The sequence below is a fragment of the Zosterops lateralis genome (assembly GCF_965231275.1).
Source record: "Zosterops lateralis genome assembly, chromosome: 9".
In the NCBI taxonomy this organism is placed as follows: Eukaryota; Metazoa; Chordata; class Aves; order Passeriformes; family Zosteropidae; genus Zosterops; species Zosterops lateralis.
Window position 1 is genome coordinate 22,606,235 of NC_139769.1, and position 23,849 is coordinate 22,630,083.

Sequence of the window (23,849 nt, forward strand, 5' to 3'; positions counted from 1 at the left end):
TGGCTATGAATGTGCTTTTACTTCTTAAAATTTTATTTTATTGAATCCTTTCCCCCTTGTTGAATATTGTGAGGAGGTACACAGGCGACCTAGCTGTTAACAGTGCAGCTCAAGTGTGTCTGCCAACTACACTGTGCATTGAGTGGGTGGAAATCTTCATTTCATGTCTTTTATAGCCTACTGAACTCTTTCCACAAAATCAGTGGGCTCGTAAGTTTTTGAGAGAATGAAAACCTTTTGTTGGAAACTTCTCTGTGTTACAGCTTGGTCCTGTTGAACTTTTGAATATTATACTCTGACATAACGCTAATTTCATCTAGAGTATATACAGTTTTTCCTGTCTCTCTATCCAATATGCCCTTACCTGTTCAGGCTATTACTGGGACAATGCTTTCCTAGGTTTCTGCAGCACCTGATACCCTGAGGTTCTCAGCCTTCCCTGCTCCAGAGCTCTTTGAAGGCCAGTATTAAGTGTGAATTGTGCTACAAGATACGAATTTCACTGTAAGGAAGGTCCCTCTGTTCCAGGCTAGACAGTAACACATGCAAAGTATTCCTTAATCACTTCTAAAAGTAATCATTCTATTTTGACACTTCAGTATTCAGTAAGAGAGCGTGGTACACTAAGCCTCCAGGTATGCCACCTCTTACCTTCTATCCCTATGATAGAACAGATTGTATAATCACAACACAGACATGTGAAAATTAAACAGCTTTGTGTATTCATGTGCCAGAGCATGTATAGGTTTATGCATATGAGCAGGATATGTATGTTTGTGTCCCTACCTATGAAAGGCAACATTCTAACTTGTCATATGAAAATTCGCCATGGAAGCAAAAATAAAAGGCACAGGAAGGAAGTGTGCAGCGCTGTTTAAGAAATAATATCTTGGGCTGGATTACGGTGCTGCTTGGACTAAACCTTGCTGCATTCACTTGTGATTTTTGTCTAAAACCGCAATACTTCAGACCCTCAGAGTCGCTCTAGCAAGGAACTGCTGCATCTGAACAGTGACTCCATCTCTACTTCTGCCAGAGGGCTGGCTGTTACCCTCTGGACTCTTTTGGACCAGCTTTTGGAAGAGATGCTCCCCAAGGAAGTGCAGGACAAAGGCTCTCACCGTTCTCCCACAAAGCCTGGCAGGCACACGCAGGTCAGCTCGCCGCCAAGGTCGGTGCAGTTGCCGTAGTTGAAACACGTGAGGTTCCTCTCTTCATTCCCACAGACTGTGTAAGGTAATCTTCGATACCTGGGTAAACAGGAAGGCAGCAGCAGTTACTTGCACTGTCCTTGTGTCTGGATGTCTTGTACTCTCTGAGCTGAAGCAGGAGAGCAGGGTATTGCTGGAACAACAGCTGGAACTCAGATTTAAGGCTCCCAGAACATGTTCTGCCTAACTTTTTTAATTTGATGAATTGAATTTTTCTTTTCCAAATATTTACTGGAAAATTATTGATTAATTTCTCCCCTTTTTTTTAAAAAAAAAAAAAAAATCACTCTACTTACATCACTGATGTGGTTCTGTTTGATACCTGGACATCTCAGTATAAGAGTTCAAAAGAGAGAGACTTAACATACAAGATAAATAATATTGGGCCACCATAAGGCATCTTCAAATCTGAGGATGTCCTCAGTGCTCAGAAAAAGTCAACAAAACCTGTCAATTTTAGTGATTATATCCTAAAAGACTATTGTTGGGTAGCATGAAGATGATTGTCTGCATCCTTTGGGCTGCAGCAAACTGGATGTATTGAGAGCTCTCTGAAGGAAGGATAAGGATTTTGCCTTCTTGGAGAGGAATTGGACATCCTTAGAGGGGAGAATTTTAGTGGTGTGCAGAGAAAGGCAATGAAAGGGAAAAGCCTGCAGCCTTTCTAAAGGAGAGTCTGGGAAGAATAGGAAACAGCATGTGAGTAGTGTCAGAAGCTATGGCAAAAGTGGGCTTTGTGGTGTTTGCAGCCACCAGGACTGAGAGTAAGATGGGAGGAATACACCAACCCAGAAAAGATGCTGTGGATGAGGAGAAAAAGAACTTCTTTTCCTATTGTTTTCTCTTACCAGCTCTGAATTCCTGTATTTATAGCTCTAGAGCTATATTACTCTAAAAAAATATTGGTTTAGAGATTTAAAAACCTTAAGTTCTTTGGGTTTTTTTCTGAAAAGAAGATGTAGCACATGTATTTTCAAGCTCTGGAAAAATTGTAATCTTGTCATCAGAGAGCTCACAGGACCAATGTTGGCAGCAGAATAGGACAGCAGAGTTGTGCCTTGTTCCTTCAATCCTTGCCTCATCAGTCTCTGCCTGAGCTGGCAGCTCTCCTCTGTCTCAGTCCACATGTAATTGATCTGTACAACTTTCTGTACTCTACATACATCGACTCTGCAGCCATGATTAATATAGAGACAGATGCAAAACATCTGTTTAAAACAAAGGCATCAGTGGTATAAAAGCCCTTCAGAAGAGACTTGACAAAATCATACAGATCAGCCTTGTTTACAGTACCTGCAAAACCTCCCCGTGAAGTTGGCAGCACACAGGCAGGAGTATCCATTAATCCCATCAACACAAGTGGCCCCATTCACGCACTGGTGGCCATGGCAGTCATCTATGTCCTCCTCACAGTTCTCCCCAGTGTAACCAGGCTCACAGCTGCACTCATAGGAGGCAATCCCATCTGTGCAGTTCCCGTGGAGGCAGGGGTTTGAAGAGCACTCATCAATATTAACTTCACAGTAGGTGCCCGTCCATCCATCGGGACATATGCAGCGGTAGGAAGTGTACGAGTCTTCACATATCCCCCCATGCATACAGGGGTCAGAGCTGCAGAAATCTGCCTGCAAACAGCCAGTAAGAGCAGGGTTGGCAGATATCTTGAGAAATTGCTCCTCTTGAGGTTTTTTAGTAGGGATGTCAGCATTTTCAAAGTACGAGAGGTAAATGCCACTGATTTCTATGGTGCTCATGCATCCTCGCAGGCCATCCAGGCTGTCAAAAGCCTTGTCAGCCACATAGATGTCTGTCTCTTCTCTTAAAAAGTTGAGGCTTCCTGCAGCAGCTGTGCTGGTTGCCGTGTCCTTCTTGTTGTCTATATCCATGTGCCATCTGGAGGACTGGGACAGGGGCTCCACCATAGAGACCATCACTTGGTGCCATTTGCCATCGCTCACAGGCACTGAACTCGCAAGGGTCAGCCTGTAGAAGCTGTTGCCACTTTGCAATTGAAACAGGAGTTTGGAGTTGTGGATACTGATGATGACAAACTCAGGCTCCCTCTCTGCATACAGCAGGATCACGTCAGTGTCCCTGGTTCGAAAGCCAAAGATGATATTGGTGAGGTCTCTGCTGATTTTCCCGTTGCTCCTGTAAAATATCGCGCTGCTCCGGCCGCTGAACAGTGCGTTAGCAAGACCTGTGCAGAGACAGCAATTGAGAAACAGGGCCAGTTTTACACCAATACACGTGGAACTGTCTCTCCAGTTCAATGCCATATAACTGCTTTTGAGTCTGCTGAAAGCCAGTCAAATTGCACCAGTGTTTCAGTTATCCTGGTCTGCCCCTCATGGCTGTGGAAATTGCAGGGCAGTGCCAGCATCAGCTATAATGACACCTAAAGTGTACTGCCTTGCATCATCTCAGGTTATCACTCTAAAATATAATTCTACATTACGGTATCTCTCTATTTCAAAAAAGTCATGCATTTGTCACTTTATGATTGTTTCCTAAGTACAGGCAGCTAGTCGTTCTTTGTGACAGATCTGGATGGGGTGAACATTTCTTCCCAATTCCTTTTTTCTTAAGTGTGTCTTAAGATGTTTTATGAAGCATTTGATTGGATCCCAATTTCATCTCACCAATACAAAGGGATGAATTTAATGGGAGTCAGTTGATGGAAAGCCCCTTCAAAATCCCCGTGAGCAGAGTTGTGCCTGTCATGCTCAAAGGCAGCCTCTCCTGGTGGGCAGGCACTGCCACAGCCCTGTGCTGGTGGGACTGGGAGGGCAGCAAAACTCAGTTCACACTACTGTGAGTGAAAATTGATGGGTAATGTTGTGGCAGCTTTATGGACATCTTCACAAAGGTATTTGACACCTTTCATTAGCATAGTTTCTACTAAAATGCACTTACTCACTGGGCTGTAAATTTAAATGTTCTGAGGTTTCTGAGGATTATAGACAGGGAGGAGGGACAGGAAGGAATGTCTTCTGTCTGTACTTCAGAAAAAATAGCTTTGAAAGATCTGAGATAAGATGGGTTTCTGAACTATCTCTGGGCTTAGTAAATGTTGAGGAAAAGAACCCTGGGAGTCTCAGTATGAATTAATTGACTTCATATCCTGATGCCAAGGCAGCAGAGGTATAACTGCATTTCCATCTTTCTCATAGAAAAAGATTCCTAAGAGGAAATCATACTAAATTAAGTAATTAATCATACTAATATGAAAATGAAATTCAGAGTTTTTCAAGATTATTCCTGTTTTTTTCAAATGTCTCAAAATCTGCTGTCTTCTTTTTAGCAGAAGACACAAGGTAGAGAACTCACTACCCAGGAAAGTTTTTATTTTGTTATCCTGTGTTGAACAAGAAGTTTATCCTGTAGCTAGGAATACAACTAGTTTAAAATGCAGCTCTGTAGTGCAGGAATTTTTGAATATGTATTAGGGAAACTCCCTACTGTTGCCACATAAAACAGCACAGAAATCTAAAAGGGATGACCTTGAGTCATTGAAAGTGTAAATGAACTTGAGTTCAGCAGAAGGAAACAGTTCAGGTATTTTTCAGTTCACTGCCTCTGAGTGTTTCTGTTCTACCCTAACATGCAATAATAAATTTTAGGAGAGAATGTATTTTGATGTTACCATTAAAGACATCTCTGAGAGAAGGAGCAATTATTTTAATTTCAGTTACAATTTTAAGCCATCCTGCAGTGCTGATCCTAACAATCTGCATAAAAATAGTATCACATTGGTCTATGATAGAGATCTTCTGCTGACCAGCCTTCCCATTCCCAAGAGTCAGCCATTCTGACAGCTTCCATCACGCTGAGTGGGTATTTACCTGTTCCCACAGCTTTTTGTTAGGGCTTTTTTCAGTAGCAAAACCACAAAAAATGTTTCTTAAAAATCCTTACTTGCTCTTTTCAATTCCATTCCAGGATGGGAAAGAAAAGGAAAGTGAGAAGGAAAGAGATGGCTAATGATCCTAAGGCAGCTAATGGTCATCAGTTTTCAAATGGACTGCCTGGCATGCAGGTGCTTCTGAGGAAGGCACTGCTTGAACAACAGTACTGCAGGTATTGAGGTGACTGTCTCCAAATCTATTTAAGATTTAGGAAAATCAAATCATGCAATTTAAGTTATGTAGCTTGTCTTTTCAGGAGTATGGAGAACATTTTAAGGTTAATCCAACACTGGATATCCTCTTATCTCTTTACAGTGCAAGTGTGAGGGCAATGGTACTGATCTACTGGACAACCTTGACTAGTTGGGCTGAGTAAGTCAAAATCAAAGTTCCTGTAAACATCAGTGTCTGGGTCAAGGGGTCTGGAGGAGAATTCCTGGGCTTGGTAAGACAGACTCTTCCCATTAACATTACTTAAAACTGACATAACTATTACTTTAATACAGAAATAACATTTGAATGAACTTTAAAGGCAGTGAATACTTCGCTTCAAGGAAATGCTGCTGAAAATGTCTATTGCTGCTGATCTCCAAAGATGATTGGAACAGCTGAAATGTACCTACATTCAAATCCTTGGTGCACCAGCTGGCATTGTGCTTCATGAGGACAGGGCCCAAGCTCACACCACTTAACTTCCTCACATGCCTTGCCCACTGTGTTAGGGGGGCACGTGCAAGTGAAGTCATCCCAGATTGAATAGCACACACCACCGTTGTGGCAAGGGTTGGACTATAGGGAAAGAGAAGAGAGAACCTCAGTATGAATCAAGGCTGTTGGACACTCAACTCTAGGCATGGGGGACTGTTTTGCAAAAAGAAATTTTCTTTTTATTTCAGATGGAAAATGATGAAGACCAGTACTAGGACAGTACAGCATGTTCAATAATTAGTGAAAAAAACAGTATTTCAATCTCGAAATAGTTTCATTCTCTCCTACACAAATATATTTTGATTCTGATATTCATTATATGTAGCATAGCTTAACAAAACTTGCTCTTTCTAGCATTTTGCATGTTTTCCTAATCAATACAATCAATTAATGTGTGGAAATGTACTAAAAACATAAAAGAAATTCCCCACTACAAGCATGTGAAAACGCTGAAAAAATTACACTCTTACCTTGCAGAGGTTGTCACCAGTGCAGCCTTGAGTGACATTGATCAGAGTTCGATTGATAAGAGAATTCAGTGGATTGGTGATGGGGAAGAATTCCAGCGGCTGGTTGTTCACTCTTACATCTTGGATACAGCCTTTGAAATACCTGCCATTTCTATCAGTTTCTGTGTTATCTGGTAGGCCTCCGATGTAAAGAATATCCTTACTTTGGATGGTTAGTGCTGGAGTAGAAATAAAGCCTAGGTAGTGAGACGACTGGAACAACTCCATCTTATTTGGTTCTATTTTTAATGTTATTAGGTAAAAGTTTCCATCATTCATAGAGTGTTTCCCTAATAACTTTATGGAATTTGGAGCTAGCATGGCGAGTTTCCCACCTTCCAAATAGACTCTTACATAGAGGTAAGTACTATTTCTCAGAGCCAGTAACAAGCCAGAAGATTTGCGTGTTCGGACAAACATTGAAATGACAAAGTTCTCATTCTGAGTGGAATCAACAGGAAAAGCAGCATAGCCTGAGGAGTCCTCAGATCCAAACCGGCCTGGAAGGTACTCTTGAGGTTACAGATATGGGAAAAGGTAAAATAAAAGCAAGAGAAGGAAAAAAAAAATAGTTAGGGCTAAATGACAAGAGAGGCAATGCAATGATTAAATAACTACTTCTGGTGATATTTCTGCATGGTAGTAAGATGTGTTTATTTTATGGATGAATAAGACTTGATCCAGCTGTAAAAAGCTTCTGTTTCCAAATTCCTGTTGGCTACCTTAGCTGTAGCATTCAGCCCCAGTGCAGGACCAGATGTTATATAATTGGGCACATTTTTCCTCTTTATCATTCTCTGTGTAATGCTGTGTTTTCATGTAATTCAACAAGGACAGATTTCTACAGTTTCCTGCATTGGTCTTTAGAAATATAATTTTGGAAAGAACCTACCTGCTTTGATCCTCTGATGACCATGGAAGTTAATGCAGTTATTTTGTGATTTTTTGGGATTTTGTGATATTTTTTGCACAGATTCCAATCACAGAAAGCTGCCAGTGTGAACAGATCACCTGTGTGGTGCTGCATGAGTTCCCCAGTTCTCTGACAGACTTTTTGTTGCTGGGGGTCAACATTTTCTCACCTGTATTTGCTCAATGTGTATCCAGTCATGAATCCTGTTCAGTCCCTGAATGCCCACAGTGGTGTGGGAGAATCATGATCCAGGGTCGAGTAAGTTTTTTTTCTTTGTGCTTATCAATTAAAATGATTAAACCAAAACCATCTGTCTGTCCTTTACCCCTTATTTTCTGTAATGATTTTCAGTCTTTTAAGGATACAAAATATGTAGCCAAAATTGTATTTTATCCTGATTAATCATCTCGTTAAAGAACAAAAAAGTGTGTCTATTTTTACACTATAAGTTTTGTGACCTTGTCCTCAGACTTCCTTCCTAAACAGTTTCAGGAGCTGTTTTCCATATAACAAATTCCTAGAAAGAATAAACCAAGTTTTTTTTAAATGCCTACATAGCTAAAGATTCAGTCATCTGTTGTGCAGTAAATCTCCTGGAGGGGGATGTCATAGGCCAACTTCGTGCCTGCAGAACTACCTTTTTTTATGATTGCATTAAAAAAAATGATGAAAATAGGCCATGAAGACCCAACAGACCCTTAATAACCACACTGCACTGCTATATGGTATGGTCACAATATTTAGCAACAGGAATAATCCCCCTACTTGTTCCTAAACAGATAATTTCTTAATTTAATTTGAAATAGTTTATTTCTATGAATAAAATTTCCTATATAGCTACATCTACTTGTTAAAAAGATTTAAAGCCTCAAAACACCATTTTCAACAAATAATTATTTCTACATACAAGAGTTTTAAGTTATGTCTTCCTTAAATGTGGTACTGGAGAATGAGGCACTTTTTTCATGAGGGTAAAAGGAAAAATTCTGCTGAACTGAGGATTCCACAACTGCAGTATTAGAAAGAAGCCTTGAACATGAAAGGCATTTCATGTTTACAATTACCTTGTCACATTTCTCTCTGTTTATAAATATACACATATCTCATCAGCCTGATCTGTTTGATGAGATGACTACCATCACCTTGGTCAATATTAACCTCCTAGGTCACAACATCTGGCTGTTGATCAAAATGAGGCAACATCTGTTTGTTATTTTGTATATGTAGAGAAAATATTGCCTCTTGTCAATTAAGTACTTGGCAGCAACTTTTCTTCAGAAAGACACCAACATTTCTTATGTTATTCTTTACCACAAGCCTCCCCTACTCTCCCTCTTTAGAAACCTGCCACAGTCTTTTACATGTGACATATATCTAGAACCTATGTACCAAAATGGCATGGTGCCACAATAAGCAAGGAATACTGTGGTCAGCAGGAAAAAAAACTCCATGCTTTCTAATCATTCTCAACAGTTTTAATGCCAGTATAAGCTGCTCCTGGCCCTGAATGGTTTTAATTTTGCTTCATATAAGGAGGCAAACATATTTCCCAGATGTTGTCCTATATTCAAAAGTTGCCTTCCAAATCTTTGGATAAATTACAGCTACACTTCAAAGAAGTCTGTTACAATTACCTCTCAGACTTCGTCATTCTGCAATAAAACCAAAAGGAAAAACTATTGAAAGGTATTGATAAGTATTAGGTGGAGCATGCAAAATGATGTATTCAAACATTTGAAATGTATTTGAAGGACCAGCTTTCTGCAGCAATGGATTCAATAACCCCTGAGGCCAATTGCTCAGCTGATGGGAATCAATGTAGCTTCACTGGCAGCACTGCAGCCACACCAGTTTACACCAGTTTAGAATCTGTCAAATCCAATCTAACCATGGCACTGCTGTTGTGTTTAATTTTTTGCAGTCTACTTGGCAAATATATCGACATGAATATACGTATGTATATGTGTATGTACGTATGTATTTCTTGCTCTCTAAACATTGCTCTGCTGGCCGCGTGTGGATGAGGGAGGCAAAGATGAAGGCATGGTGTGAAGACTTAGTCCTGTGCAATTTTCTTAAACTAAACTGCTTGTTTGAAATCCCTAAAACTTTGCCTGGGGAAGGATTGCAGAGCTCACCCCAAAGCATTCCTGAGGGTTGCTGTATTTACAGCTCTAGGGGGCTTCACCCAGCAGATGCAACAGGGCGCTGGACAGGGACCTCCTGCTGTCCTTCCACTTCACCCCAGCCTGCACTGAAAAGATCATTTGTAGCAGGGAAAGTGCTACAGGCATCTGCAGCTTTTGTGTTGCTGCTCACCACTGCCATGGAAGCTGCTTGCTGAGATGAGCTCTTCAGCTCACCCAGAGAAGGGCATGTTTCCCTCTGGTCCCCACAGAGCTCTCTGGGAACAGCAGCCTGCACTAGGGTTTGTCCAGCCCTGCCTTGGGACCAGCTGAGGGATGAATGGACCCTGCTTCCAGCTGCTGAAGCCCTGCCTGCTCCTTGGGCTAATCAGATTAAGCTAAGAGTATAATCTCATTCATTTTTTTTCTAGAAATTAGAATCTGTCTTTTTTTTTTTCTTTTTTTTCTTTTTTTTTTTTTTTAACTTGCAGTACTTTTCCTTGCCTTTCATTGCCTTAAATGAATCTTTTTATAAAAGCTAGAGAGCTCGAGGATAAAATTTTCAAAGAATGCTTTGAAAACAAGTCTTAAACTCCAAGTGACTTACTTGCTTTCTAAATTTTACTCAGCATGGATAACCTCCAGTGAACTACAGTTTTTCAGAGTTTATGGAGTGCTAAGAGCACTGAGAAGATTTTAAACAAGAGGAGTGGAATCTACCAGTTTAGCCTGACTTATTTTTTGTCAGGCTGAAAAGAAGCCCTCCTGGGAAACTAACTAGAAAATAACAATGGTGTACCACTACCAACCTCTTGCACTGGCTTACCACTTGACATTAAGCTCCAGAGATCCTAAGGGTCACGCCATTTCACCTCCAGGTAAACAGGATTGTTTCTGGCCATGTTTTCAGCAGGCACACAAAACACAAACACCAGCAGCACTCCCTTACCTGTTGCACAGTCTGGCCCTGTGTAGGGCCGGTAGCAGTCGCAGTGGTAGCTCAGCCACAGGTTGATGCAGCGTCCCCTGTTCTGGCATGGGTGGTGGCCACACCAGTCCTTTTTAGCACATCCTGTCCTGACATTTAAAGATGACCCAGATGATACATTCTCTGGAGTAATAACATTCAAGTCTATCTCAATATCCTGAAGACAGCCTACAAATGAAGGTGCAGAATGTGTATTAAAGGTGTTCTGTAGAGAGTTGCTGCTCCCCACTGGTAAGCCGCCCAAAAATGTGCTCTGAAATGCAAACATCACCAGCTCGTTATCTATCTTAGCAGATGTTTTATTGAGACAGGATTCTACACAAGAGCTGTCAAGCAAATTAAGAATAACAGCTCTTGCCAAGGTTACCTCCACTGAATGCCATTCTCCATCACTGACATTATGTGGAATATGCAAAAGAGCCTGTGGCTGATTATTGACTTGCACGGACAAGTGTAAGTAGCCATTCAGTAATTCCAACTTTGCAAAGGTGTTTTTCTCCCCTCGGTGAAACAGAAAAGCTGTGGGTTGCACAGTTTGAAACCTCAGGTTTATATTATAGAAAAAATCCTTTTTATGGGACTGGGGATTCTTCAACAGAAGGAAACTGTTTCCTTGAAAAGAAAATGTGGTTATGGTTTCACAGTGTATTCCAGTATACCCAGGTGAACATATGCAGCTGAATCCGTGTTGGCCATTTTTTAAATGTGGGATACATATTCCATTGTTTTGGCATTGATGATCAGTACAGCCATGCAGAACTTCTGTACAGTTCCAGCCACCATAAAAAATCCCTTCTTTGTCTGCAGGTGGGCAATGGCAAGTGTAATTTCCAGGAAAATTCTCACAGATCCCACCATTTTGGCAAGGGTTCGTGTAACATTCGTTGACGTCTTCATCACAGTGAGTACCTGAAGAGTAAACAAAGAATTAGTTACGCTGGTTTGAATAACTGGAGTCCAAAATAACACTTTAAATAATGTGTTTTATTATCTTTTATTAGAGGGGAATGCCTTGATAAATAGATTATGAACATGTAAAAGAAACCCTTTAAATATAAAAAGGCCATTCATTTGTCATGGTTTCCTTGTGCAAAGTATTATGTAAATGCCTAAGTGATAACCACATTTTGGAAAAAACAACCAAACAAATAGACAATTTTGATAAGGATAATGTGATGAAATTAAGATAAACATCATCAGATGGGATCAAGAAATTGTTTCTCACATATCCTGTGGTAGAAATCTAGAATGCTTTTTAAGGAACTGAATTGTTTATCACATACAAAACCCCCAAGAGCTGTTGCTTAATTCCTATACATAATATGGAGATGAGCTGTAGTGTGATCTGCTGGTCATTTCTTCTTTTTCATGTTCATTCAAACAGTGTAAGAACTACAGACTATTATTTCTGGTCCCATATCAAACATCTTGGAGCAATACTCTTCAAGTGAGAGTCACAGGACTTAAAAGTGATATCTGACATGGTGGGTCAGACTGACAAGTGGGTGAACATGCCTGCAAAATGTATGTACTGCAAAAATTATGTACTGCAGGGAAACTTTTTTACTTCTCCTCTATACAAAATATAAAGCAAGAAAAGATGAAAGGAATATTCTCTCAAACATCTCTGAGGGTTGATTGGTGATGAGAGCACTTCTGCAGGAGATTGTCAATATAGTCTCATATTTCCTCTTTTTCCATATAATGCTTGGCTTCTGATATCTGGTAAAAGGAGAACTCCTCATTTCAACTCCATTGTAATTGGATAGATGTGACCTAAGTGGGTCTGCTGGATCACACCACAAAGAAAAATGAATCTGTTCCTCTTGTAAAACTAATCTGTTTATCCCTCTGCACTGTTGTTCATCTATAAAGCAGTAATTACAGTAACTTCTCCCTTGAGCAATCAAGTGACCGATAAGCATGCAGTGATCAGGGAAAATCTGTTTCTCATCTCCCTTGGAAGCAGTCAAAATATCCAAATACTTTTTCAATAACTCATGTTAAGTGCACCTGTTAACGTTTTCACTTCCCTTTATAGTTATCTTAGAGAAAAATGAGAAACACTTTGCAGTTAGTTTTCAAACTAGTATCACCAGCACAAATTAAATAGATAATGTTTCATCTATCTCCACAGCAAAACTGCTGCCTGTAAATCAGGAAATGAGATGTGCTGAGGCTCACAGAGTGGCAGCTGGGTGTACCAGGCACCACACCTAGCTTTATGTACAAATTCACATTAGGCTTTATTTCTATAACAAAACACAGCCATTCCTCATGGAAAATTACAGAGCAGCATTCAGCCACAATGAATTGCTTCAAATAGCAGTAGATAAGTGTAGTTATTCAGGCTGATTCCTTTCCTGTCCACTTCATTCAATCACAGTTGTAACTGGACCCATCTGGGAGAGTGTTTAATATAGGAGAGCCAGGAGGGAACTGAGATTTGGGAGAGATTTGTTCAAAAGATTAGCCAGAGTGAAGTGGTCATAGCAGGTACACAAAAACTCTTTCTGCAGTGATCCAACTCATTCATCAGTCCTCTTAAAGTATACACTCACCTTCTCCTTGAATCTGCAGGCTATGGAGCACTGCTAGAGCCATCTCCCTGGCCTGGCAGTGGGGTTTTGCTGCAGCAGTCCCTCTCTGTTTTCCAGCCAGGCTCATCTTTATTCCAATGAGAGGTGTCTCTGTATACCTTAATGTGCAGTGGCAGCTGGCAGAAATGCGACTCATTGGGGCTGATTTCCTCCAAGTGAAGTGCAGTTCCCAAACTACTCCTGACTGGGGGCCAGAGCCACGTTTGCCTTGTCCAGTTTGTGGCAATTTCAGTGTTAGCAACTTGCCCTGCTTTTGCTATTCATGTATGTGAAAAGTAAAGTTACTGTGAGCTGTTTCATATTTTGGTCAATGCTTTAGTAGATCTCCTGCCTGATACTGCTCCCTTCCCTGATCTGACATCGAAGACAATGTACTCTCTGGTCTTTTATGCAACTCAGTTTTAACATGATGGCTGTAGAAATGCAGGTCTCTTGGGGTTTTTGTGTCAGAGATAAAAATTAGGTCAGCCCACAGGTGGTTGGATCAGTTTGTGTTTAGTGTTGTCATAGGGCTTCGGAATGGACAGACTGTGCTTAAGAATTTAGAGACTGGGAGCCCCTGTGAAATCTTTCATAAAAAAATCAGCATTGTGAATGGCTAGGTCCTTAGTTGTTGCATTTTCAGTAATGTGTGGTGACTCTCTCTGTGTTATTTTATTATCCCACAGCACCTGCCAAACATTCCCTTTGCCTTGTAGCTTGTGCTCTGAGTCACACTTTGCAATAGTGACTTGCCTGAGAAAGGATGATACAGATGCATTTACCTTTACAATAATCTTTAGTGTCTATGTTGTTCTCTACTTTGTTAGATAAAACATAAAATTAACAAAAATTATTGAATGAGAATGCTATTTTCTTTTTGTAATCATATAGATATTTCTATCTCTAAATTTAGGTAAGATATTTGATAAAAGAAGTCACCAATGTCCAACAAAGAAATAGAATGGGTTTTATGAGGAGGTACACATATTATTATTGTTAATGTGTTCTTTGCCTATAGAAAATGAATAGTATCAGTTATTAAATATAAAGTGACTCTCACAGAGCCACTTAAATGCACAGATTTCATAGTCATTTCAGTGTCTCAAGACAATGCTCATTTTTAAAGTAATGATATTAAAATACATTGCAAAAAATTATTTTGGGCTAATGAAATAATTATTATTATATTGGTTGTGCATGTAGATATACACACATGTATGCACTTAGATATATAGGCCTACTATTTCATAACAAGATTAGCACAAACACAAATACAGGTCACACCAAAAGACAAATAATAAGTCACTTTTCTCATATCAAGAATAAATAAATCAGCTGTTCTTGCAAGTAGTGTTGATACTGCTTGTTATCTGCCGATTGCTATGCAAGCAAAGACCACTGTCAGTCAAGATAAAAGCACTCTAGATAAAAGGATTAGTCAATATTTATAGAACTGTATAAGCAGTTCAAATAGCTCAAGTTGGAGACGTTAGCATGTCAAAAAAGTATTCTCAAAAGATGTAAAACATACCAAAACAAGTGCAAAGGCAACCATTTTTTTTCCAGTGGTTATATGCATTAACTCAGCTAAGCATATTCATTTTTAAAGGGAAAAAGTAAAGCAGAATCATACAGCGTTTTCTCTTCTAAATATGTTACACACTGACAAAATTTCAGATAATGTGAATCTTTTAAAAGTACTTTTCCTACCTTTTTTTTTTTAAACAGTTGAAACAGTTCCTTTGACTAAGTTTGATAGCATCACTCATCTGTCTCCTTTTTTCACTAACACATCACTACTATATGGTGGCTATTTTCTTACTGTTAACCTCTTAATTAAACTCTCTCTTTCAAATTTAGTAGCAAAGGTTTCCTGCAGAAGCAGGATGGCAAAAGCAATTATTGAAGCATGATTCTGCTGAATGCCACTGATTTTCATTTTGATTAAACATTTATAAAACTGTTATCCAAATGACACTTTTGATACACACCTTTGGTTAGAAATCTGCTTACAACCTTTTGCCTTTCCAGTCCCCTGACACTAAATAAATACCAAGAAACTACAAACAAGCAATCTGGGTAGGCACTACACATTCAATACAGTCTAAGTGCACATTCAAATTCACAGAAAGAAAATATTTACCTGTAAACATTGTCATTAAAATGATGTAAACTTGTATCCTAGTTGCAACCATCTTTTTCCACAGGAAATTTTCCGAAAGAAAAAGATTGTTTAGCACTTAAGCAGTCAAGAGAGTAAATTTCTGTAAAATTCACAACAGTTCTTAGTATAAAGGCTTCCTTTCCAGGATTAGCTTGCTCCACTTCTGTACCTGCTGATGTAGTCTGATGGTGTATTTTGCCCAAGCCAGATCAACAAGGCTTAAAGTAAGACCCATTAAACTGCTTACACAATAGATATGTATTCTATTTAAATTCTTTTTTCTCCGAGTTTGTGCTCACACTGAACATGGTTTGTGTTTCACAGAAATGAGTATTATTAGGATCCATTCAAAATAGATTGGTCTTTTTTTGTTTGCAAGGTGTTGTTTTTTAAGACCTTTTTTTCCATTCAAGAGGTTTGTTAATCCAGATCAACTCTGTCATGACCACTGTCATTCAGAGAAACTGTACACCTCAATAAGCAGATAGAAAGGATCTAAAATTTGATCCTGTTTCTTTATTTATAAAGTATTTTTGTTCCATTTGCTCTCTCTACTTTTAAAGGAAGTCTGAGTCTCTAGATTTTTGTATGTGCTAAAGACACCCAAAAACTTACTAAAACTTTTTTTTTTTCAGCTCTTGCGCAACACATTTTGATTTAGACCAAATTTTATGAGGGGAAAATAGAGTTCAGGAGATTTAACTACTCATTTCTGTGATAATTTTAGCAGCAGGCATTATTTTTGTCACTTACATTTATCAATTTCTTCTCCTCCCTCAACTCATTTATTCATTAATTAGGAAATTCCTGACCTTGTGTCACATTTGGGTTTAAGTTCACCAAAAGACTCATACAGAGAACATAATTTTGGATTCATTTAATCTACAGTTCAAAATTGCTTTTATGGAGATACTCAGAAAACTGCTGCTTCTTCCAGCCTCTGACACAGGCATCAAGTGGATTTATATATACATTTAAATACTGAAGGGTAAAATTTTCACCCAGACTCTTGGAAAGGTGAGTAGGACAGCTTTAAACAAAATGAAGTTCACTTTGATGAGTTAGTGTGAATGCACTTGATTAGTAGTGTTTAACAGACATCTCGTGCTGCAGTTTGATGTTTAATGTGCACTTTATTTTGAATATTGCAAGAAGTTGGAGGTTCTCAGTAACTGTCATTCCTTTTGCAGTGTGACTGTGACAAGACTGAGGGAAGGTTATGAGCAGACACAGAGCCAACAAGTGGGGACAGACATCTGCTCTTACAGCGCAGTGACAACACAGGGCTGGTGGCACACTGAGACAGGGGAACTTCAGAGCAGGGTATTCAGCAAATGGCCCAAAGCTGTGCCAGAACCACTGGTGGAAGTTTGAATAAACTTGCCAGGAGCAGAGACTCTCATTATAGTCAGATACTGTGCTTATTAACATTTTCAAATACAAACCAAGGAGAAAATTCCATCTGAAACCACCATAAAGCAGGTATAAAACTTGTGTAATCCTGCCCAGAAAGTAATTGTCAGAGGTTCCCCGCACTTCCTCCACCTGTATTTTAGAGTTTTGGAAATGTCTGTTATAAAATCCTACCCCAGGTGCAAACAACTCTCTCTTCAAGGGACTCATTAATCCTGAGGCCAACAGAAAGATCTGGCAGAGCACATATTCTTCAGGGCCCCAGGTTTCAGCAGACAATCATGAAAATTCTAACTTCGCCACATCTGTGCAGATAATTGCAAAGAGATAATTACTTTTTGCTGGAAGGAGGAAATGCATGTTCATGAGTGAGTAAGCGCAAGGAAATAAATTGACCATCTCTGTGTCATTGTAATTAAACCTCACGCTTGTGGGTATAAATCAGTCACCATGCAGGTCAGGAAAGAAGTTCTACTCTTATGTACATCAGTGTAGAGCAAGTGAAGGGTATTTAAATGGATTTTTTTCCACCTATTTTTCATCAGTAAAGAACTGGCCTACATTTCATACTGAACTTAATGTGAACAGTGCTCTGATCTTGCATGGCAATTTCTGTTGCTCTCCTGGCAGGAAAAGTTTGTGTAAAATGAAGGACAGAACACAGAGCAGAGCTGGAGCACATGGAAAACAGGATTCTTTAAAATAGTAGGATAATAGCCATTTGTTAACATTGGGCTAATTTGCACATGGTACCTTTCACACAGAACTCTAATTTCGTAAAGTTGTTAGACCTTGCTAGTTATTCCTTTATTGCAGACAAATTCACTATTCTGCTATTTTTCCTCTTGCCGTTTGAAATGTATGTATAAAGTTAATACTGGCTAGGAAAAAAATTTAAATAGAAATAGAGTTGAGTGGCTTGGCATAATCATTAAATATGTCACTCTAGCTGAGGGATATGAAATTCATAATGTGCTACATTCAGAATGGCATGCTGTAATTCAATCTTTTTAAATGTTGCTGGCCCGAAGCTTCATAGACTAGTTTGAATTTTCAGTAAAAATGGATTTTTTAAAGTAGTAAAAACCCCCAATCCCTTAAGCTCTTCAATCAATACAGGTTTTCTGAGAGCAAAAGTACTTGGAAAGGTTTTTCCACTTGTTTCACGTTTCGTCACACCTAAAATAGTTTTCATTTGCAAAGAAAAAAAAAATAGAGAAGAAGAAAATCATGTACATGCCATAGGTGATTAGTTGTTCATTGAGATCTGGTGTGTTTATTTTATTTTAGAAATATTGGAACCAGCCTTGTGGGCTGAGCTTGGCTGCAGCTCCCGGGTGGATGAGGCAGCCCTGTGCAGACAGGAGCGCCCTGAGCGTGGCCACGCGCGCAGCATGGTCAGGGGTCAGGGGACACTGCCTGCCAGGGGTCCTGCCAGGGCAGCACAGCAATGCTGCTGCCTGCAGCCCACACCTCCAGCCCCTATTTCAATTTGCACAGCCAGCCATGTGGATCCAATTGTGGGATTAGGGTCTGAATCTGGAGTAAAGAAAAACTTGTTGAAAAAATATGTCCCTGCGTGGCGCTCATTTTGACCGATGGAGGCAAGGAGGAAAATCAAATGGTGACAGCCCAGTTTTCCCAGGCAGTGTCTTTCTGGAGTGGGTTTTCTGGCTGCACAAACGTATTGTAGCTATGGCCATGCTGATGGTATGAGATAGGAAGGGGAGAAAAGAGGAGGGAGAGCTCCGCTACAGGGTGTGACAGGTTAAAGTAGTAGAGAAAGTTGATGGAAAAAAGAATAGGTAAGATTTTGGAGACTAAAGAGATGAAAAAGTAGTGAAAGATGTGACTGGGGAAAAGGAAATAAAAATATGGGAATCAATGGTACCCCCAAAGATACTCTGTTGGCATTTGAGACAGGATTCTTGTCAGACATGTGGGCATTTGGGGGTAGTAAGAGAACAGAGTGCATGTGGATTGCCATCAACCTATACAGGATGTGTGAGAAATGCTAAGAATCACAGATGAGATCTGGGCTAAAATTGAGAGTGGGAAAAGGAGACCATGGGAGCAATACCATGACAAAATAATTAGAAAAAAACAACCATAGGGGTTTTTTTGGTGGGGTTTTTTGGTGGGGTTTTTTGTTTGTTTGGTTGGTTGGTTGGTTGTGGTTTTTTTGGGGAGGGGGGTTTGTTTGTTTGTTTGGGGGGGTTTTTTTTGGTAATCAAACAGCCATGTGCACTGGAGCAGAGAAGTCAATTCACAAAACACACAGAATTAGGACAGAATCATAGAAAAATTTACATTGAAAGGGACCTTCAAAGGTCATCCTCTGGTCCAGTGCTCCACTCAAAGGGTCAGGATGTCATACAGAGAAGAAATTGTAATAGCAGGTTTCAGAGAATTTGTTATTTTATACCTGATTCTGGACCAGATATTTAGAAACCAAAGAAAGATATTTGGTGTTCTGCTTTCCAGTATGGAGGGTTTTTGGTGCGCTCTGTAAGTTGGAAAAAAGTATATGTGTAATTTAGGAATTACCTTTTAGATTGTCAAATTTAAAGCACTGATGATCTGATTTGCATTTTCTGTAGATTTATAACCTTGTACATTTAGATGATGTGTGTGCATTTGAACTGAAGTATATCCAGAGGGATCTTAAAACAGCCAATACCTTTGAATTGTTTAATTAGATCATACAAGGTCATGTTTCATTGACTTGAAAATCTGTTTGGAGCATATGATTCACTTTAGAATTAGAAAACAAATTAATTTTCCATTCTACAAACACTTAAGGGCTTTAAAAGAGTGCATGCTGTTGATGAACACACCCATTGAGAAATGTACACAGCGTCTTGTCTCCCCTAAAAGGGATTTGCTACCTTGTCTCTTGTTGACTGTTTCCTGTTTGTTTTAACTGAGTTAGGCAAGCACAGCCACTGTGCTGTCTAGTGTGAAAAGGCTTCTGCCCTGGAAATGGCGCTCTGGAAAATTTCAGTCACTAGCAGAGTTTTCTCATTTTGTTATAACAAATGTGATTCTCCACAATGTGCAAAAGTCACTGTGTTTACATAACTTCATTGTCAGTCCTTATTGAAACAAACTGAAATAGCCAGAAGGCCAGAAAATCATAATTTTAATAGGGCCTATAGAGTTTAATTGATAATGGACATGTGAGGATAGAAAAATGTAAAATATGAATGGGTGAGTGCACATAACATGTTTTTGCTGTGTGTATTTTGAGCTGTGCACACCATAACTGTATACAGAGCATGGCTATGCTCTGTATAATCACATTTCTCTATTCTTACAGTATATATATTTATATTATTTATTATCACTTTAAATATAGAAAAAAATCCAAGCTTTTAATGCTGAATTATCCACTTTTTATTATTTTTTATGCATGTTTTCTTTCCTGGGTAAACTGTGACTTGCTCTAGAGCAGATGCAGATGCAGAAGACCTGAGATTTTGGGCTGTGATCCTTCAGTCCTGCTCTGTGTCAGTTGGAAGGGCAGAGGATCGTACCTCTTTTCACTTCAGCAGTGGTGTTCATTCCCCTCATGCCCTGCAGTATTAGTCCTTTTGTAGAGTGAAAACTCATCTAAATGGTGGCTTTGTTCATCTAAGGTTTCATATGCTTAACTCCTCTCGAAGCTGGGAATATTGAGACCCAAACTAGCTGCATTTTTGCCTGGTCACACAGCAATCCCGATGGCAGCGGGACTGCACGGACCTCAGCTAGGACTGTGTGTGCTTGCCATGGAATCCTGGCTTCCTGGTGGGGAATTTCCTGGAGCATATTAGAGGTATGAGATTTAGCCAGATCAAATCTAGTTTTTCTATGCCTTTATGTGTTACATTTAAGTTCTGTAGCTGTGCAGACTTTTTCACAGTACAGCATTTAAATAGTTTTCTTTATTTGGTACTACAGGCAGTGATTTACCATGATGTTCTGGCCTCACAAACAGGTCTAATAACAGATTCTGAACCCTCCTTGTTAAGAAAAAATAGCACCCACAGGACAGAGACTACAGCCATAATTGTATTGATCACTGTAATTCTCTGTATTAGTGTCATGTTGTTAGCACAGCCAGACTCGAAGAATTACAGCAGTGGGAGAGCAATCTGAATCAGATCCACCAAATCTACTTCTAGCAGTTAATTATCAGCATAAATTAGCTGTCTATACCAGGGATTTTTTTCTTCTCTCCAAGACTGTTTATTGAAAGTGCAAGGTTCATTGTCAGCCAGGGAAAGAAAATGTTCTTCTTAACCTGGCTCTCCTTACACAATCAACAGAAGTCCTTTTCTAAGTTAATTCAAACCTTTTTTGAAGGGATCAGCATGCAGGTCATCAGGAAAAGGCTAGCTTAACTTCTTTGAAAAATTCTCCTTGTACCTGAAAAAATCAGTCCAGGCACCTAAACAGAAGCAGGTTCTGCCTTACTAGAGTCACCTCTGAGTTTATTCCAAAGAGTGCCAATGAACAGACATAAAAATACTGGGCTTTATCACTTGTTCCTCTTATTAGCAAACACTGTATAATTAAGAGCTAGATGCTACAGGGAGTAATTAATGTAAGAGCTTTTATGTACTATATCACATAAAATTCATTTTGGTGCTCACTTCATCAGCTTATTTTTATTACTCAAAATCCCAACATATTCTTTAGGTCCTTGAAAAGACCTTAGACCTGGGACTCATAACTGCTAAATAATTTCCAGCAAACTGCAAAACTCCTGAGTCTAATCCAACAAAAGCATTAAAGTGATTAATTTTTTTTATTAACAATTAAAATGGAGGGGGGGGGAATGTATATATGTATGTGTGTATATATATATATACACACACATATGTGTATACAAAATTAAAAAGAGTTCCTTATGCACCTGAGAGTTTGTGCTGCCTTTCAGAGGGACCTCAGCAGGCTGGGGAAATAGGTAATCTGCTGGAAGCACATGAAATTCTGCAAAGGGATTCTCCCTCCAAGCCCTGCACCTGGGGACAAAAAAGCCCATCCGGCAGAAGAAGCTGGAGCCAGCTGGCTGGAAAACAGCTCTGCCATGCTCTGAGCAAGCTGGGCATGAGGCAGATGGGGGCCCTGGCAGCAGAGAGGACCAACAGGCTCCTGGGCTGTGTTGGGAACTCTTCACCTCTGCTCAGCACCAGAGACACCACGCCAAGCCCAGCTCTGCTCTCCCCAGGTACAAAAAAGGAGCAGCAATACTGGAGCAGGTCCAGCCAAGGGCCCTAAGAGGGTTGAGGAACTGGAAAATCTGTCATGAGGAGAGACTGAGAGAGCTGGGGTGGCTCAGAAGTTGAAATGAAAACCAGTTTTAAAGGCAAGAAATAGCCTTCAATTAAAATATAATATATAAACTTCACCCCAATTCACCTGTTCCTTCCCTTTGAAGAACTGTGTATTGCCTGACCTTGTCAATGTGGTTGCTCTCATGGATGGAATTCTTCCCAAGACATGGTCACATAAGTGTGACTCTCAGCTGTCCTGCTTTCAATTGCAAAACACTGTATCTTGTAAAATAATTATTCTTAACAGCCACAGGTGGGCAATCTGGCACACAATTGTACTGGAGAAATTCAGAATATTTGGGTTCCTTACTCCATTCCCCCTGTACACAGGCTTGGCAGTGTTAATCCAGGAAGCTTTAGAAGATTATGTGTACATGACAGGCCTGAGGATTTCCAACTCTTTTTTTTTTTTTTTTTTTTTTTTTTTTTTAAGAGAGTAATGACCTATGACAACTAAGCTTTATTCTCTGAGGAGCCTGAGATTGCTTCTGTTTAATGGATCAGACAGTTTGTGATACATCAGTTCTAGACACTTTCTTCCCTATGTCAATCTGGGGTACCTCTTCAATATTTCCCATCTGTGCTGACCTGTGTGATCAAGAGGTCATGTCCTGAAGTCAAAACCAGAATCGAAACACTCACTCCTACCACAGGCCAGACTATTAATGCAACCCATTTAATTTACATCAACTTGGAACTTGACATTCAATTTCTCAGTCGAGAAGCAATTACTTTTAAAGGAACATGCCAACAATATTGCTTGGCTTAGAATGGTGAAAGTTCAAAAGGGTAAAAAACATTTCACACCATAAATAAAGAATTGATTATACTTGAAAACAAAGTTTGTAATTACTACTGACATTTCTGAGCCTAGATGAGGTGCCTTTTATGCTTTAGAAACTGATGTCATTCTTGCCACTGGCATTATGGGAACCTTATGTAAGGGTCTGAAATAGTCCTTTGCTGATATTTTAGGTACAAAGAGGAAAACATGAACATTTTGCACAATCCCTGGGTCAAACATTTATTTTTTGTCAAGAAGGGGTGCAAAATTTTTTGTGGGTGCCTCCCTTCAGCCCAACAGTCTGTCAGCAGGACCACTGGCATAATTAGTAAAATTCTTAATTTGTTGTTCTTCTTGTGTGAAAGCCAAGCCAACAATGTGCTAAGAAATTTTTACTAAGAATAGCCCTGTCTGGGTCATCAAAAGACTCTTTTCTATTCAAAACCATGGTGCTTGTCTTCTCCATAGCTTTTGCAGCCCTGGGTGGACTCTGCATGACTTGCTGCAGACCAATATACCTGAGCTTCACATGGAAGATCCTGCTAACCAAACTGCATGGTGCAAAAGCTGAAAACTGCCACTCTGAATTTGGACTAGCAAAAAGAGTCCATCACAAAGTGTTTGGGAAGCAGCATCTCCCAGATCAAGCTGCAGTGACAGCCCTGGCATGGCAGCTCTAGCCAGAACTCACTAATGTCTCACAGATGCTGGACATGGACAGCAGTTCACGCTCCTTCTGTTGGCTCACAGGTACAGAAAGGGACCTGGTTCTCAGAGCTCTGCTGGTACCAAAATGCTGATTCCAATCCAAACAAATTGCACGTTTTCACAGCAGCTGATACTTTTTTAGCATGGTAATACAAGGTTATGCTAAGCTGTGTAAAAACTTAACTCCTAAACAAAGTGATGAATGGCATTATACCATTTATATTTGATGCCATAACAGTTTAACAGCAGCCTGCATACTTTAACTTTTTTATCTCAGTGTAGGTCAATTTTGTCTTCATAATAAACATATGCAGGTTTGGCATGCAAAGATCATGCATTTCCCACTGTCAGAAGCCAGGCATGTAAAATAATTATTTAGTAGTGAAGACCAACAGAAACTCTCCTTATTAGCCACCATGCTGCAAATTTTGCAGAAATGAATGAAGACAAATCCTTGATTCTCACCTCAAAACAATCCAGCCAGAAAACTGTGCCCTTCAAAATAGCAAAAATG

General features: G+C 39.7%; 1 protein-coding gene across 1 annotated transcript in view; it reads right to left on the minus strand.

Moving 5' to 3' along the window:
* CRB1 (crumbs cell polarity complex component 1) overlaps window positions 1-23,849 on the minus strand; it is a 94,962-nt gene that overhangs the window by 23,697 nt on the left and 47,416 nt on the right. Inside the window, exons 6-10 of the mRNA XM_083867077.1 lie at window positions 10,325-11,272; window positions 6,298-6,848; window positions 5,743-5,908; window positions 2,505-3,411; window positions 1,122-1,250 (exon numbers count right to left, since the gene is read on the minus strand). Coding sequence (XP_083723203.1) covers window positions 1,122-1,250; window positions 2,505-3,411; window positions 5,743-5,908; window positions 6,298-6,848; window positions 10,325-11,272 — 2,701 coding nt within the window. The remainder of the gene's footprint in view (window positions 1-1,121; window positions 1,251-2,504; window positions 3,412-5,742; window positions 5,909-6,297; window positions 6,849-10,324; window positions 11,273-23,849) is intronic.